General features: G+C 24.0%; 2 protein-coding genes across 2 annotated transcripts; one reads left to right on the forward strand and one right to left on the reverse strand.

Annotated features, from left to right (window-relative positions):
• Window positions 1-1,987: 1,987 nt before the first annotated feature.
• Window positions 1,988-5,752, forward strand: LOC123296378 (cholesterol 7-desaturase nvd; the record flags this gene model as incomplete). The annotated part of the gene is made up of 6 exons (XM_044877840.1): window positions 1,988-1,996; window positions 3,816-3,917; window positions 4,138-4,357; window positions 4,578-4,781; window positions 4,871-5,346; window positions 5,420-5,752. Coding segments are annotated over exons 1-6 (1,344 nt in total), but the record flags the coding sequence as incomplete, so codon positions are not given.
• A 1,491-nt stretch (window positions 5,753-7,243) lies between these two features.
• On the reverse strand, window positions 7,244-15,939 carry LOC123296379 (sodium-dependent dopamine transporter). The gene is made up of 11 exons (XM_044877841.1): window positions 15,819-15,939; window positions 12,669-12,803; window positions 9,697-9,887; window positions 9,453-9,469; window positions 9,093-9,128; window positions 8,618-8,995; window positions 8,310-8,547; window positions 7,898-8,126; window positions 7,553-7,821; window positions 7,389-7,477; window positions 7,244-7,328 (listed from the first exon to the last, which is right to left on the reverse strand). Exons 2-11 carry the CDS (start codon window positions 12,775-12,777, stop codon window positions 7,244-7,246), a joined length of 1,641 nt encoding a protein of 546 aa, XP_044733776.1. The 5' UTR covers window positions 12,778-12,803; window positions 15,819-15,939.
• Window positions 15,940-19,092: the final 3,153 nt, after the last annotated feature.

Here is a 19,092-nt window from a genome sequence, read left to right on the forward strand (position 1 = left end):
ATTCCATAAAAGGTAATCGATAAGTTAAAACTTTAAATTAGAAAGTTGTTATTGATTAAAAAGGAAATATTTTTTGTTCGAAAAATTTTTCCGTAAACCGTACAGTTTAATACTGAAAATTTTCTATCCAAAAGTATTCGTATGTTTTCTGCAGAACCTAGGCACTCTTTACAAAAATTTGAAATAAAAATGGTTTGTTTTTCTATTAAAACCATTTTTTGTTGAAGACCATTGAATGAAGAAATGCGCAAAAGTCTATGATACGTAGTTTTTTATTGAGTATTTTTGCTATCAATTTTTGTCGAAAATATTCGATTTATAAAATAATGTTGCAAACCAAAAATGTTTGCGTTTTTATAAAGAACAATTTTGTAATTTACAATGTCCATCTAATGTTTGTCAGTTATGAATTAGAGTGAGGTTTTAATTGAACCTGAAAACTGAGATCGAATTCAATGTCAGCCAGATATGTGATGTGTGTCTTTGTAATTTACTTTTTTCGTTTGAATCATTGTCCTCGATTTAATTTATTTTTTATGTCATGTTAAAAAATCATCCTGTATTTATACATCAAAAGTATTCAAGGATATTTTATTAAGGTAGTACCAGCATGAAATCACTTTTCGACAGATTTGGCCGAATTTTTTTTCTCGGGTTTATAATAGCTTTATTTATGAATTCCTAAAATTTCATAATTTTTGACCGTTTAGATCGCGAGATATTTAAAGACAAAGTTCGCGATTTTGAGGGTCATGTCCCATTTAAAGCATGTAAAATGTCCGTCTCTCCAACTATTTTTTATGATATTATTATATATTGAAGAAAAAGTAGAAAAAAATGTTTATACAATAAAATTCTAAAAAAAAAATTTAGAAATTAATTTTCACTTTCGAGATATTAATTTTGACGTAAATTGATCGAAATTGGGACGTTGGCATATGCCAATTATATAATTATTTCCCATTTTAAACGGTCAAAATTTCTGAAACTTTGGGAATTAATAGTAAGCATTATTAAATTCTTAAATTTAATTTTTCGTTAAATTCTGTCGAAAAAAAAATTGTACCATTGCTTTAACATAGAAACTGCAAATACCATGCTGGAAATACCTTAAACCAAAATTTCAAAGAGCTGTATCTTTGCCAAAAAATAATTGAATTAGGAAATTACAATAAAATTTTAAAGAAGTTAAAGAGACAAAAAGTTTTTTATTTATTTATTACCTACGTTAAGAAATAATTTTAATTTAAAATAATGTTTTATGAAAATTATAATTAATATTTAGAAAAAATCAGAATTATTATTAATTTTCATAAAAACATTTGCATAAGAACAATTTGCATAATTTCCAGACAAACTTAAAAAAAAAAGTTTTTTTTTTGTAGCGCCACAAGATCCTTAATATAAATAAATAATTAATTATTAATAATAACTATTTAAGATGTATATTTAGTATATATAGAGCGTTTGTAGTGTACTATCAAGGATCCAAAACCCCTTTCAACCTTCTAACATCCTTATAGTCTAGTCTAGATATTATATAACATGAAAGGGTAATAATTGCATTTCATTAAAAACGATATAATGAACGATATAAGAGAAAATGTTAGCTTAGTAATGGAGTTCTTTTGCTGAGTGTTTGTCTTTGAATATAGCTAACTAAGCATCTATCTGCTTGCTGTAGCTTATTGTTAGCTGCATTGTAAGCATATCATATCATAGCATACATTTAGCATCTAATAAGAAATAACATCAGCATCTATTTTATTTATTTATTTATTTGTTTGAAAATTTAATTTAAATATTTATTATTTATTTAAAATAAATATTAAATTAATATTTTTTGATATTTAATTAAATTCTTATTTTATTATCAATTAATTAATTAATTAAAATATGTAATTGTATCTACTATATATTATATTGAAATTGATTTAATAATTAATATCGCATTTAAAATGAAGACACCCTCATATTTTCTAAGGTAATGGGTCACGTATATTTTAAGAGACTTAACCGAAATGTGAAATTTAAACTCAGTTTACTACAAATTGGGAAGTAGGGCCGATTCTTAATATTTTGCCTATCATAGATTGTATTGCAAAGCAAACTTATATATTATTACCCTAGCAAGTTTGTTTCTGTCTTATCCTTATCTCTATGTATATGATGTGTCTTAAAATAAAATTTAAAATTTAAGTAGGTTAAGTTAAGTTATAAGTAGGTATCTGATGCCTACTTAACTAAACTTAAATAAAATCAATTAGATAATACTGATATTTGAAGGTATTTTAATTAAATTGTACTTAAGTAAGTACAGCTACATAAATTAAATAATATTTAATTCAAGTACATTTTAAGTACATTTTAGGTACATTTATACTATTACACGTGTGCGTGGGTATTCTTTACTTTACTTTACTTTACTTTACTTACACTTACACTTCTTATGATTCAAATATTTTATATACTTACTTAACTAATACGTACAATAACAGTAACAGTAACTAACTAAGTACACTTAGTACTTATTATAATACAGTATGGTTTTATTACTTACTTATTTAAAAAACTGAACTTAAACAGTACAGTGTACCTTCTTACATTTTATTTTGATATCAAAACTCATAAAATCATTCGAATATTTTATTGTTATTAGCGGGGAGTCTGTCACAGTAAAACTGCACTTAGACGGATTTCGAAATTTCGCATATAAATCAATACGATTTAACGATAGGTAGATGATAGATTAATATGTGAAATTTCATTTCTATTAGTCATAGATTGTCTGTCTTATTGATAACAATTATTTATTGATGAATGACTTGTTATTTATTGATTGATAAAATAATCATTAAAAACAGACACACGTGCGAACCAAACCTATTTATCTTGAAATTTGTTGTGCGTACATCAAAATTCAAAAAAAACAAAGGGTGTAGCATTTTGTTTATTTATACCAAAGTACACTCCATTACCAGGTACCTACGTTAGTTACACCAAGGTACGCTTAATTAATTAGTAACAACAATACCTACGTTTATCTAATCTAACAATAAATATACAAAATGATAAAATTTATCATTTTTATTTTCAAATAAACAATCTAAATATTATTGATTCTGCAGTATAATAGGGAATGGTACGCTACTGGAAAGGACTCTATTCCCACTTCAATATTTCGAAATATATTGCTTCCTCGAAACTTATGAAAAGAACCCTTTTTCATGTAAAATTTACAAATAATATCTAAAACTGCCATAAACTTAATAGTTTGAAAAGAACCTATTTTCGCGACCTTGAATAATTTTTTGTGTGTGTATATTCTTTTCCAATGATTTTCCGTGTATTTTCTTAAGTCATATCTTGCATCGGAATTAGGATATTATTTTTTCTGGCTATAAGTTAATGGAAATCAATTTAAATTTTTAATTAACATTTTTCGTTTGAGGCATTTTCATCGATTTTTGTTGATCGAGTTTCAAGAATATGTCAATTTAAGGTATATTTATTACATTAGATAAGATCAGATCAGATCAGATCAAATCAAATCAAATTAAATTAAATTAGATTAAATCAGATGATCATATCATATCATATCACACATATAAATATAGTTTTATTAAACTATTTTTAAACATATTAGTAATGTAACGAATATTATATTTTTTATATTCATAAATACGAATATGAATATTAAAAATTATGAGAATATTCGTTACATCACTAATAATATTATATAAAGATGAAGCCAATAACCTGGCTATGTTTAATGTTTAATGTTTAATTGAATTGAATTAAATTAATTTTTGCAGATAAATAGTTTAACATTGTATGATTATTTATTAATCATTTGCATTCTATTATTTATAATATTTATTTATAAATGGATTTTATTACCATGTAATATAATTGAAGTAAGTATTTATTTATTTATTTTATTTATAAGTCTGTCTGTCTGTTTGTTTGTTTGTTTTATTAAATTAAATTATTATTATAATTTACACAGGTGTATATTTAATTATCAAAAATTCACTAAATTAATTATTTTTAAATTTCTTTATTTTGTAAACTCATTTATTAAAATGTTTATTAATTTTTTAATTTAAAGCTTTAATTAATTAATTATTTTTATAGGATCTAACAGATGTAGGATATGATGGTGGTATATTTAATAAAAATAATAAAAATTATTATAAATTAAATAAAAATAAAGTAAAACGTTCATTTTATTTACAACAATTATCAGCTAATAGAAAGATTGGTTCAATACCGCCTGTTTATCCAAATGGTTGGTATGCATTGTTGGAATCAACTGACTTAAGTAAAGGTCAAGTACAATATGTAGCAGCTTTAGGTACGATCATATTACTTAATAGATAAACCTTCGAGTAACAAATTTAAAATCATTGTGAATTTAGTATATTTTCAATGAATTTAAAATGCATATGAATAATGCTAATTGCATATTTTAAACTTTATTCTTTCGTTTCTTCGTTTATAAATATTTACTTATTACAGTCTAGACTTAATTAAATGAATTATTTATATGTTCTGTGTTTTGTGTTCTGTTCCAGATGAAAACTTTGCAGTAATTCGTGATCATAATAATAAAGTAACAATCTTAAATGCATATTGTCCACATTTGGGTGCAAACATTGCTATTGGTGGGGTCATTCGTAACACTAGTACCAATAACAATTGTATTGAATGTCCATTCCATGGATGGCGTTTTGATACAACCACTGGTCAATGTGTATCAATACCATATACAGATAAAGGTACTTACTTACCTATCTACCTACTAAATTAAAACCCTAACATTTTATTATAGTCTTGTTAAGTCTAATTAAATAATTAATTGTTTTAGTACCAGATAAAATGAATATAAAAAGATGGCATTGCATTGAAGTAAATAATTTAATTTATGTTTGGTATCATATTGATAATATTGAACCAACATATTACATTGAATCAAATGTTAATATTAATAGTGGAAGCGATGGTAATGCTGGTTGGTATTATCGTGGTAGAAATCAATTAAAAGTAAATTGTCATATACAAGAGATACCAGAGAATGGATGTGATATTGCACATTTACAATCGATACATTCATTACCAGTTATAAATGGTTCTAAACATTTAATTCTACCATCAACAACAAATTTAACATTTAATTCATTACTATCATATATATTATCATATTTAATTCAACATACATGGTCAGCTAAATGGTTTAAACATCCAGACCCAGCTAAATCACATATAGCTGTCATTTTAATTGAACAAGATTTAAAATTATTTAATAAAATATCATTATTACCATTAAATTTAATTGTACATCAAGTAAGTATTTAATATTTATGTATTTTTATGTTCAATTTGCTCACAATTAATAATTATGACAATTATTTTTTAGATTGGACCATCATATGTTGAATTATTAATAAAAAATAATTTGCTTGGTTCAATATTAATCACACAATGTATATTACCAGAAGCACCACTAATACAGAAAGTGATCCATCATGTGTACGCTAGCAAATGGTATTTAGCATGGTTTGCAACATTATCATTGCGTGGTGAGACCATCATGTTCAAACGGGATGTAACCATCTGGAATCATAAACAATATCTAAATCAACCATATTTAGTTAAAGGCGATGGTCCAATCATGCAATATAGACGTTGGTATCAACAATTCTTTACAACAAATAGTAAAACTTATCAACATATTATTAATAATAATAATAATAATATATTAGATTGGTAAATTAATTAAAATTAATAAAATATTATTTTATTTAATTGTGTGTGTGTTTATTTTAATTAATCATTACTACATTGACTTGGCCACATGATTATAATAACGCTATCTATTAAATACTTACACAAAATAAAGATAAGATTGTTTCCAAGGGTAATTATGTAACTCTCACTGCCATCTATTGAAAATTTATAGAACTTAAAAGTGAATTAAACACTTTCTCTATAAAGAAGATAAGGATTTAAATTAATAATAACAATATTCATTATTAATATTAATATTTATTATTTTATTAAAAGTTTAATTATAAATAGTATTTATTAGCAGTTATAATAGATAGGTGTGTTGGTAGGTAAGTACATTAAATTTAATTAAATTTAATATTTAACATTTATATAATGTATAACTACTTATTGTTATATATATATAAAAGTTGTAAATAATGGCTGTAATATTTACAACAGAATTAAATATAAATAAATACCTATAGATATCTTATATATTAATAATAAATATTTACAATACATACATATGCATATTAAATTATTATAATTTTAATTTATTATTTAATTAATATATTTAAATATTATAATGGCTGTTATAATTTTAAATATATTATATATACATTTATTTTAATTTTATCATTAATAATATACACAATTCATTCAAATTAAATATTATTTTATTTACATTTATTATTATCATTTATTTATTTAATTTAATTTTATTTTATTAAACATATAACATTTAAATTTCATATAGTTTACAGACCTGATGTATGAGATATAACATCAAAATAAATATTTGGACCAATATTAAAGCTTAATAAATTTTATAATTCTTAGAATAATCAAGAATACTTCCATTATTTAAGTTTTTTAAAAATCATTTAGAAACTTTTAGTTTTAAGAATTATTGATATACTTTAAACAGCATATATTTTTAATTTTGTTGGTCCTGTTTCAAATCTCAGTAAGAGAGCTTAACACTTTTTTAAGTAACTTTGATAATTATACTTAAATAAAATACTTTAAATTAATATTTATGTTGAATTAAATTAAATAATAATTATTATTGTTAATAAATTAAATTAAACATTTAAATATATACAATAACATTTAACATTTAAATATAGTTAAATGTTATTGTTAGGTAATTTTTTATTGTAAATGGTATGTGTTGTGTTTGTTATTGATTTAATTATAAAAATTATAAATTATTAATTTAATTAGTATTAGTTATTGTGTAATTTATTTAATTAACAATTAAATTTGAGCATAAATAGTTAAAATTAATTTAATATTATAAATAATTAATTTTAATCTAATGTTTATTAATTATATACATTTAAATGGCTGTATTAAATGTATATAATACATAATATTTAAATTAAATTTAATTGAATTAAATTGTTTATACATAATAAATATTAAATTTATTATTATTAATATTATTATTATTATTATTATTATTTACTCAAACAGATACAATTGATGGTAATAATGTTGTTGTTGATGCTGTTGCTGTTGTTGCATTGCTACCATTTAATAATGTTGTTGTTCTTGTTGTTGTTAAATTTTGTAAATTAATGTTATTATTGTTACTACTATATTGTTGTTGTTGTTGTTGTTGTTGTTGTAATTGATGATGATGTTGTTGATTTTGTTGTTGGATTGTATCTCGCCATGGTGTTGTTAATATTTTTAATCTCTATAATAATAAGTAATAATAATAATTAGAATTACATTTAATGATAATAATTAAATATATATTAAATTTAATTACTTGATAAAATGTTCCTTTTGTTATTAATAATTGATAAATAGCAACAGCTGGTATCATTAATATTGATGATAATGTAATTAACCATCCACAAACATTTGCCCAAAATGGATAAATATATTGATCATATGTTAATGGTTCATAACCAATTAAACCATAAATAATTATAAATAATAAAAATATTGGTGCTATAAAACGCCAACAAATTGTCCAATAAATACCAGGTTTAGAACCAATCATTTCATTTATATCATTACAAAATCTTTTAGTACCTGTTGTAATTAAATAATTAAATTAAAATTAAATTTATTTTTATTTTAATTAATTTATTATTATTTTTATTATTACCATATATCCATGATACAACAATTGTTTCAAATAATACAGCAAATAACATTGAATAGCCAGCTGCATAACGATCTAATAGATAAAAGAAATAAAAACCACCCTGTGTACACGATAACAGGCCAACGATAAAATATAATGTAAATAATAATAATACAAATATTTCACGATTATCACCAATTATTTTAAATTCATCACTTAATGCTGTTATTATTGCTTCAGAACCACCAAACTAGAAATCAATTTAATTCAATTAAATTTAATTCAACATTAACAACTTAAATAATTAAAGTAAAACTTGTTTAATTACATCATTACATACATATTAAAGAATTAAATGTTTAATCAAATGTTTTTTTAAAGAAGTTTTTACTTTAATAAAATAATTAAATTTAATTAGATATTAAATACTTACTGAACTATCTAAACCTAACGTTAACAACATCATAAAGAATATTAGTGACCAGAATATACTGCCTGGCATTGTTGCAATGGCAGCTGGATAGACCACAAACACCAGACCTGGTCCTTCGGTTGCCACCGAATCAATTGGTTTGCCTGTTGAATAGGCAATGTAACCTAATACACTAAATATTACAAAACCAGCAACAAAAGATGTTGTTGAATTTATTATTGATGTTAATAATGCATCTCTAAAATTATATTAACATTAAATTTAATTAAATTTAAAATGAATCACCTTGTACTTGGTAGTTAACTTACTTATAAACATTATTATTAAATTTATTATACGATGCATATGCTAAGAGTACACCAAAACCAGGTCCCAACGAGAAGAACACCTGAGTGGCAGCGTCCACCCACACCTCAGCATCTGCAATCTTACTGAAGTTTGGATACAAATAATATTTGATACCATTCAACGAGCCAGGTAATGTGATGCCACGTATAAACAAAATGAAGAGCACAATGTACGGGAAGATGGCTGTGAACCAGACAACTTTGCCACTGGTCGAGATGCCCTTCCACAAGGAGAAGTAACAGATAATGTAAACGATCAACAAACAGATGGCCATGTCATATTTAATTGTACCCAAATCATCGATTCCACCACTCAAATGTATTTCTAATATACGACGACTACAAACGAAATAAACAAACATTTAATTCAATTAAATCCATTATAATTAAATTTAAATAAAAATTAAATATAATTAAATAAATTAAATTTAATTACTTAAAGTATTCAGATGCTGGAGTTGTATAATTAATAATATTTGTATCATTATTTAATATAATTAATGATTGTTGTTGTTCATGTTGTTCATGTTTATATTGTTGTTGTTGTTGTTGTTGTTCATGTTCATGTTCTTTATAAAATAATAATAATGTTTTTATTGTTTTATTATTATTATTCATTAGAATATTATTATTATTATTTTTAATTGTATTATATAATGTTAATGTTGTTGATAATTTATTATTTAAAATATTATTATTATTATTATTATTTATATTATTATATTGTTGTTGTTCTTGTTGTTGTTGTTCAAAATCAATATTATTATTATTATAAATAATATCATCACTTATATTGCTATTGTGATAATCATACTAAAAAATAAAAATTAAATTTATTATATATATATTATACAACATTGTAAACAAAACATCCGTTAAATATTATATATTTATGTACGTGAGCTAGCATATATATTATCTTCTTTTTTTTCTATCGATAGATAGAGTCTGTTTTCTCTAGCATTAAAGTCACATACAATTCATATCAATTATTAATTAAATATGTATAAGTAGATTTGAATTAAATTTAGACAACGTACTATACTAATTAAATTTAATGAATTAAATATAATTACTTGTCTACATAATGGTGTGTTCCATTCATTATTGCATGTGGTCCATGGTAACATTGAATTAAACGATGCAAAAAAGAATCGTAACGCCCATGCAATGATCACATTGTAATAGAAGTCTACATAGAATGCAATTAATACAACTGCATAACCAATACCTGTAAACATGTTCATTAAACATTAAACACACATTTAACATTTAACATTAATTAAACTATACTTAAGAATTAAATTTAATGTTATTTGTTTTAATGTTTAAATAAAAATTACTTATAACTTAATCATAGAAAATAAATTTATCATCGTAGTATCATTACAGATGTTGTGATGATCAATTCTAGTAAAATTTATTTTCTATGTTCTTTGATTATTATGAAATTTAATTTTTGTGACTTGATGGCAGAATAAATGGTCTACATTCAAGGGTCCAATAGAAAATATGTTCAAGCAACCATTTTTTACAGGTAGGTGCAGATCTCAAAAATTTGAGAGTATTTTTATAGATTTGTACGAAATCTTTTTCGTTTTCGTACAAAAGTTGTTGGTATTTTAATTACGCCCCTTAAATTCGAAAAATGTTTCGAATCAAAATATCATTAATTTTTGGTTCAAAACGATAATGATAACGTTACAAATGTTAAAATTTAATGAATTTTGTGAGATGTGTTTATGATATCAAAATGTTTATTTTGATTCTGATACTGATACACTCTGTATCATTGTTAAATAAATGATATTGAATTAAATTCCATTTTAAATTGATTTGATTTTGAAGTAAAAAAAGTACATTTTATTTTATTTTAGATATTTATTATATTTAATATCAAAGTAAAGACTAAAGATAGCAAAAAAGGACTAAAGTATAAAGACGAGATGTAGGAATAAAGGACTGAGGACAGGAAGTAAAGAGGATTGAGGTGACTAAGTGAATATAAGTATAAGAATGAATAAGTAAGTGAATTCAATTGAATTGAATTGGTTTGAGGGTTTTGGTTTGAGTTGCTCTACCATTTATTTATACTATATCTATACGGGGTGTTCGATAATTGACGAGAGAATTCTACGCTCTCCGAATAAGCTTATCAAAATGAACAAAAAGCTTCTTTACCAAATTTCGATCCGAGGCCTAATTTCCAAGATATTATTATTGGAAAAATTCTAAATTTATATTTTCACAGAGCAGCTAACAGTACGCTTGTTAGGCATACACTTTTATGGAGGAACCTACTAAAACTTTTAAAATAATTTTATTTGGGCAATGTAAGTTGATAACATTCAAGCTTTTTTGAACAGGAATTAAGGCCTCAAATTGAAATGAGACCTCAGAAATGTATTCAAGAAATGTATAATTTTGTAGTCGATTATAAAAGAGCCTGTATATATTGTATTATTATTATTATTATTATTAAAGTTATGGTAATAATGGTAGTATAGTATGGTAGGTATCTAATGGTCTTTACTGTTGCTTGCTAGCTTTAACTTTAACTTTACTTTAAGAGGGTTCATTGCTTGACTTGACTTGTGTTGTAATGTCATTATGATTTGGTTAGCTCCATTTATATATAATACAGTATGTTTATTTATTAAAATATCATTATGACGAGTTATAGCTGTTACAGCGAGTTATAGCTGCAATAATGAAAGCATGTTCTTTTGATTTTGCATTGTCAACACTTTTACACATTAATTAGTCTACGGAGACCCAATGTTAATTTTTTTTATCATACGTCAATCGATAGGATTTTTTGAGATCTAGAACTTTGCAATTTAATTTTTTTGTTTTTTTTATTTAAAAAAAAAGCCGTTTTGTTGACTTTTTTGAACTTTTTCGGTTGTAACTTAACCATTTTTTAGCCGTAAACAATAAACACTATGTTTCTTGGCTTGTTTTCTTCTATAACATCGTATTTTTTGTTTTCTGATAACAATTTTGTGATCCGTTTCGTAGATGAATTAGATTATAGTAGTATTATATTTGATTAAGTTCCCTGCATTACCACCATACAATACAATACTAAACAGTACATATATATATATATATATATATATATATATATATATAATGTATAAGTAGTAATTTATAAATAAACATACTGTATAATAATAACTGGTACTGGTTGGTTATAAAGTATGATGTATGAGATGATGATGTAGTTACAACATTACATTAAGAACATAAGTAGAGGTTTCCTACGATTTAACCGGATTTTCCTTTCTACACACACACGCACACACACACCCACATATATATATACAGTGTGTCCACGGATAGAGGTAACTATATTTGTAAATGTTTTTATTTTTCCATTTTTAGTGAATGTTGCTTTGTCTGAGAAAATAAATTTTCTTATTAATTTCTTTCCACAGAAAAATTCATTCTCAGATATTTTTTATTGTTCCTTTGCAAATTAGATAAAGTTCATAAAAAAATTAAGGGTTTTGGTTGAAAAATGTATTTTGATAAGACGGTGATTTAGTATTATTTTCTGTGTTACGTTTTTTAGTAATTCCAACTTTTGTTCAAATACAAAATGATGTTTTAATTAAAATACACAGATCTTCTTGATATTTTGTATTAGAGTCATAATGGTTAATTGCGGGTAACTTTTGTTAGTAACATTTTGTCAAGCAAAATACTTTTATAAAGAATGGCTTTTTATATAGAGGTATAGTTACCTCTATATGTGGACACACTGTATATATATATATATATATATATATATATATATATATATATATATATATATATATATATATATATATATATATATATATATATATATATATATATATAAGAATGATGTAGAAATGACATTTTTCTACAATATATAAAACATAAGTATGAAATCTAAATCTAAGTGGATTTAAGTACTTTATATTGTTATAATTTAAAGAAATAAAAAGTAAAAAAGGTTTTTGTTACGAACGAACCAACGAACCTTTAAATAATGGACATATACGTCCCCAACATGTGATCGCACCCTTCCTATTGAATTGTCCTAATGCTAGTTCCATATAAAATAATGGGATACCACCAATTATTAACATTATACAATATGGAACTAAAAATGCACCTAAAACAAAAAAATTAAAATCACATTTATAAACAAAAAAATCATTTAAAGTGGTTCGAATGTCACGTGTCTAGTTAGTTAATTTGTATGACGTAAATATAAGATAATGCTATAAAAATATCGAAAAAGGGTCAAAAACCAAAGTTTTTTTGTGTTTTCTTTTTGGAAATGTTTATGCTGCATCAACAGAATTTGAACAATCACCGTACTTATTCAAACAGCCGAACCACTTTAAACAAATTTATGATTTCTAATTAAATTTAAACATATAATTTATATATATTTTTGTAATTATAGTTAAGTATTCTTTACTCTTATTTTGTTTGTTACCTACATGAATGAACTTTTATTATCTATTTAAAACGTAGGTATTACAACATTTTTAATAGGTAGGTATGTGTGTACCACTCTGTACCTTGTACATTATATAAAGTAGCTATATATAAAGTAAATAACTGCATGTATTTATTAATATATAAAAGCTTTTACTACTCACACCTAATTAAATATTATATTTATATTTAAAGATGTTTCTACAATCTATCTATAACGAACGAACGATATGACAAAATATAATTATAATTATAATATAATTAACTATATAAAGTGTTAAATTATATATTATATATTATATATTTACAGGATGGTCCACAACTACCTACAGTTTCCGATTTTTTAACTTGACATTTTCGTGAAACTCGTAAAATATGTTAAATCGAGGAAAATGCTTCAAATACCCTACAAGACCCTGTAAAAAAGTACATACCATAGCTTTTTACGTGTTTTTCATTCAATTTTAACAAAAATGGTCTTTATATAGATTCTTAGAAAATTTTTTTGTAAGAGTGCCTATATTTCACAGAAGACATACGAGTAAACAATTTTTGAGTAAAACTTTTCAGTCTGTTTTTACTTAAGGATGTTCCAGCATGGTATTTGCAGTTTCTATGTTAAAGCAATGGTACAATTTTTTTTTCGACAGAATTTAACGAAAAATTAAATTTAAGAATTTAATAATGCTTACTATTAATTCCCAAAGTTTCAGAAATTTTGACCGTTTAAAATGGGAAATAATTATGCCAACGTCCAAATTTCGATCAATTTACGTCAAAATTAATATCTCGAAAGTGAAAATTAATTTCTAAATTTTTTTTTTAGAATTGTATTGTATAAACATTTTTTTCTACTTTTTCTTCAATATATAATAATATCATAAAAAATAGTTGGAGAGACCGGACATTTTACATGCTTTCAATGGGACATGACCCTCAAAATCGCGAACTTTGTCTTTAAATATCTCGCGATCTAAACGGTCAAAAATTATGAAATTTTAGGAATTCATAAATAAAGCTATTATAAACCCGAGAAAAAAAATTCGGCCAAATCTGTCGAAAAGTGATTTCATGCTGGTACTACCTTAAACTATACGGTATGCACTTACATTTTTTATTTGAAATATTTTTATTTATCGAGTTTCAAACGTATGTCACCCTGTATATGTAATGTAATGTATATACTTTAGTGACTTTATAGATAGCTAATTATTAAAATAATAATTATATTATAATAGGTTATAGACTTACTTATGTACCTACAGCTACGTCTATAATATAATTATTAACTATATTACATAGAAAATATACAGGCACGTTATCAGAATAAGAAGGTGGAGGGTAGAGACAGGAGGACTTCAGCATATATTTTACATTTATCTGTAGGAGAATTTTAGTTGGAAAATTTTTGGGAAAAGTGTCGGCTCCAGTAGTTACTAACAAACCAATACAATGTGTAAGATTTTTATGAATTGTATGTAAACTTGGTTTAAGTATATTTTGCCACTTCATTCAATTTAGTTGATATTTTATTTAATTTGAAGGAAATGAAATGATTGTTTGTGTTAAGATCAGCATCTCTTTACAACATTTTAAGAGATCAAAGATCTAACACACACTACACTAACACGTATTCTTGATAGAAGTGAATTACAAAGGAAATGAAATAAAATGAATATGACACCAAACCAACCTAACTAACACAATAAATAAATAAATACTATACGTATAGAGTACAGAGTTGTCCAATTAGATGTTACCATTTAAATAACACACAAAAACACGAGAATTAAATGGAATGAGAAAAAAATGTTTGCGTATTTATAAAAAACAACTTTCTAAAACTTTTAAAACGTTCATCTGATGTTTGTCAATTATGATCCTAAAAACTTAAATCGAATTCGATATCGATATAAGATGTGTGTCTTTAAAACATTTATCGTTCGAAGCATTTTCCTTATGATTAAATTTATTTTTCAAGTTTCACGAATATATAAACTTAAACTTAAAGAAATCTCGTATATGTTATTATGTTTTTAAGATACATCTGTTGGTACTCATTTATTAAGTGGTAATATCTTTTTGTACAATATATTTGTTGTATTTATTATAGATAACATCTATAATTGAACAATCCTGTAATATTAAATAGTTGTCTTATAGACTACACAACACATACCACACAAAGTTTAAAGTTTACAATAATTAAATTTAATTCAATTAAATCGAATATCATAGTAATAAATAAAAAATTAATGCATCTTTGAAATTTAATTTATTAGTTGTAGACTTCTGAAGGGATGTACCTAATTCCCTTTTTTAGGGGTTAGTTGGTGGTTTTAATTAGTTTTTTTTACAAATTACAAAAAACCTAAGCATCAAATAAATAAAAAGTTCAATTATAAATTCTAGCTGAAGTATTTCTGCACATTTTTATTTATTTTGACTTTCTAGCTACAAAGTTGGCCAAGATATACCAAGATAATCCAATCAAATGAAAAAGTATTTATTTTGAATAGAACAAAAGTTTAAATGTAAAAGTTATTCCTTATAAAAAAATTAACAAATTTTGTTAAATAAATAAAATTTCAAAGATACATTAATTTATTGCTCGTAGATATTTAATTTTAATTTTACTAATATTAATAATATCTAATATAGATAATTTTAATGTTCCACTTACCACCACCATTCTTATAACATAAATATGGAAAACGCCATACATTTGCTAAATCCACTGCAAAACCAATCACTGATAACAGAAAATCCACTTTTTTACCCCAAATCTCTCTTTTATCATCATCATCATCATCACCATCAACATCTGATGTTATCATTGTATTATCATTATCAATAATATCATTATCATTATCATTATCATGATCTTGTATTGTTGTTGTTGTTGTTGTTATATTATCATTATTATTTAATTGTTGTTCTTGTTCAATATTATTTAATTCATTTGTTGTTAATGATCCCATTGTTATCTTATCTATTATTGTATTATTAATTAATAATTAATAATTAATTTAATTTAATTTAATTTAATTAATTAAATATAAGTAAATAAGTATCTGTATCTGTATCTACTTCAATTTTAATTAATTTTATAAAACACACTTACTTACCTGTACACACTGTACACAGTGTACAGGTAGGTAGGTAGGTAGATATACAGTGTGTCAACCACGGATAGAGGTAACTATACTTGGAAATTTTCTCAATTTACATTTTAAGAAAAAAAAGTCATTCTTTATAAAAAATGTTGCTTATTTTGAAAAGTTTGTGGGTATATTTAAAACTTTTAAATAATGTACTGGTTAGCCAAAAATTTAGAATCACTAATTTTATTTTTGATAAAGTATCCGTCCTTTTTATCAGTTGTAAAATGAAAAATAAAAAAATTAACAATCAAAGTTATCTCTATCCGTGGGTGAACACACTGTATATAGAACAGTAAGTAAGTAGGTACTTGACTATATGTACATGATGACATGTGACATATGTCATCACATCATGTACATATAATCAGAGAGTGATGATCAAATCAATTTAAAATTATTATTTGAATATTGTTGTTAATGTTTTAATTATTATTTTAAACAAAACATATATCAAGTAGGTACTTAACCATGCGATGTGATGTGATCCAAGTGTCTGTCTGTCAATCAGATATAGTCCTAGAGCCGTGCGTGGCAGTAAAACTGCACAATGCACATACATGTATTTGGAAATTTATTATTTAAGGATAGGTACACAATATGGACTGGGTGTGCCAGGATTTATACTGGTAGAAATATTTTTTGCCAGGATTTATTTATTTTGTACCCGCTGCTGAGATATTTCGAAAGTAGAACTCAAAACAAACAACTTAAAAACGAAGGAAAAAGAAATTCCGCAATGAGAGTAAATTTTATTGGCTTTATATATTAAAAATCGGTGTGATAGACCTTACTACTACGATAAAAGCTGTCACACCATACTGTCCAGAAAATAGACAAAATTTGCAATAAAATAGTCTCTCTTAATTTCCATGAAAATGAAAAATACTTGTAATTATTAAAAATATAAACAAGTTTCTGACAGGATAAAGTCTGGCACATTTAGTCCATATTGTACCTATCTTTAAATAATATTGATTCATATTCGAAATTTCGAAATCCATGTAAGTGCAGTTCTAGTGTGATGGGCTCCAGGGCTTGGAACATGATTTTGCAATGGACTTTTCATAGGTCATTTCTTACATCCAAATAAAGGTAATCAGATCGGTTTTTTGTTTTTTTTTTTTTGTCTTATTACTCTGGATTAGATTTGAAAGATATTTAGATCAGACCCAGAATCACAAAAAAGATAATTATTCAAATTCTGAATGTAATTAAATTTAGTTCGTACAATTTTAAGATGATTCAATTAAAATTTTATTTATTTGTTAATATTATATTTTATTTTTGTATCAACTGTTTTTGGTAATATTAAAAAAAATTCAGATTGAATCGGAACATTTTCATTTTAAAAGTCATCACATTCGGATTCAGATCATTATTTTTGATCCACAACTTCAAAGATTATTAAGGTTGTTTAGACAAGACAGTATATACCAATTTTACAACACACTCTAAATTTTTTTAAATTAAAGTGGTTCGGCTTTTTGATCAAGTTCGTGGAGTTTTGTTTTTTTTTTTTTTGCAGGAATTGATAATTTTAAGTCCTTTGATTACAATAAACACAGTTTTAGGGTCTTTTTGCATTATTTCATTTTAAAATTTTGATTTTTAACCTGGTATCTGATGAAAAACCTCACAATAATGTTAATTGTACAAAAATTAATTAGTGAATGACCTTCAAAAAAATTTTAATCACGAACAAAATATCACAGATTCTGTTTATGCAAAAAAAAAAACATTACCTTACAGTGCTTTCCAAAAAGTAAACATAAAAAAATTTTGCTTTTCAATGATTTTACGCTATTTTTATAGCATTGTCTTACATTTACGTCATACAAATTGCCTAGTTGATTGCCTAGTAGAACTTATCAACTAGGCAATTTGTATGATGTAAATGTAAGAAAATGCTATAAAAATGCTCTAAAAGCGTCAAAAACCAAAGTTTTTTATTTTATTTTTGAAAATCGTCGTAAAGTAATGTTTTTTTTTTTTAATAAACAGAATTTGTGATAAATTTGCATTCATTTACCACAAAAAAATGAACTTTAACCGGAATGGCTCAAACAACCGAACCACTTTTCATCACATCAACAAGTATTCAATCGATTTGTTTCTCAATTAATTGTTTAATTAATTATTATTTTAAAATAATTTTATATTAAATAAAATAAAATAATAATAAATGAATTAATTTAGATAATTGTAAATTTTAAATAAGTACTTACTTGATTTAATAAATGATTGAATTAAAACATAATTTTAATAAATAACTAATTATTATTAGTATTATTATATTTAATTAAAACTATATATAAATAAATAAATATTATTATAGCTACATATTAAATTATTTAATTTATAAATTTAAGTTAACATATTATTTAATATTTTAATATTTAATATTTAATATATTTTTATATTGTTATGTCATTCAACAATCAACACTCAAACTAAAATAATAATTTTACAACATTCATACATACATACATACATACATACATTGTTATATACTTACTATATTCATACTTTATATACTTTATTATATTATATATATATATTATTATATACCTATTATATACTTATTATATACTTATATATATACAGAATGTCGGGCTAAGTTGATGTAAATGTGACTTTTTTGTACACATCATCAATTCACTTACTTAGCTAAATAAAAAAAACGAGAGGTGTGGTGGAACACTCGGTTGGAACTATGTTCCTATCGTGTCTTCGTATATTATAAAAATATAGCGCATACTTTATTATTAAGATTTGCTTTGATTTTTTTGTTTT

Source organism: Chrysoperla carnea, chromosome 3 (assembly GCF_905475395.1).
Source record: "Chrysoperla carnea chromosome 3, inChrCarn1.1, whole genome shotgun sequence".
Lineage (NCBI taxonomy): Eukaryota > Metazoa > Arthropoda > Insecta > Neuroptera > Chrysopidae > Chrysoperla > Chrysoperla carnea.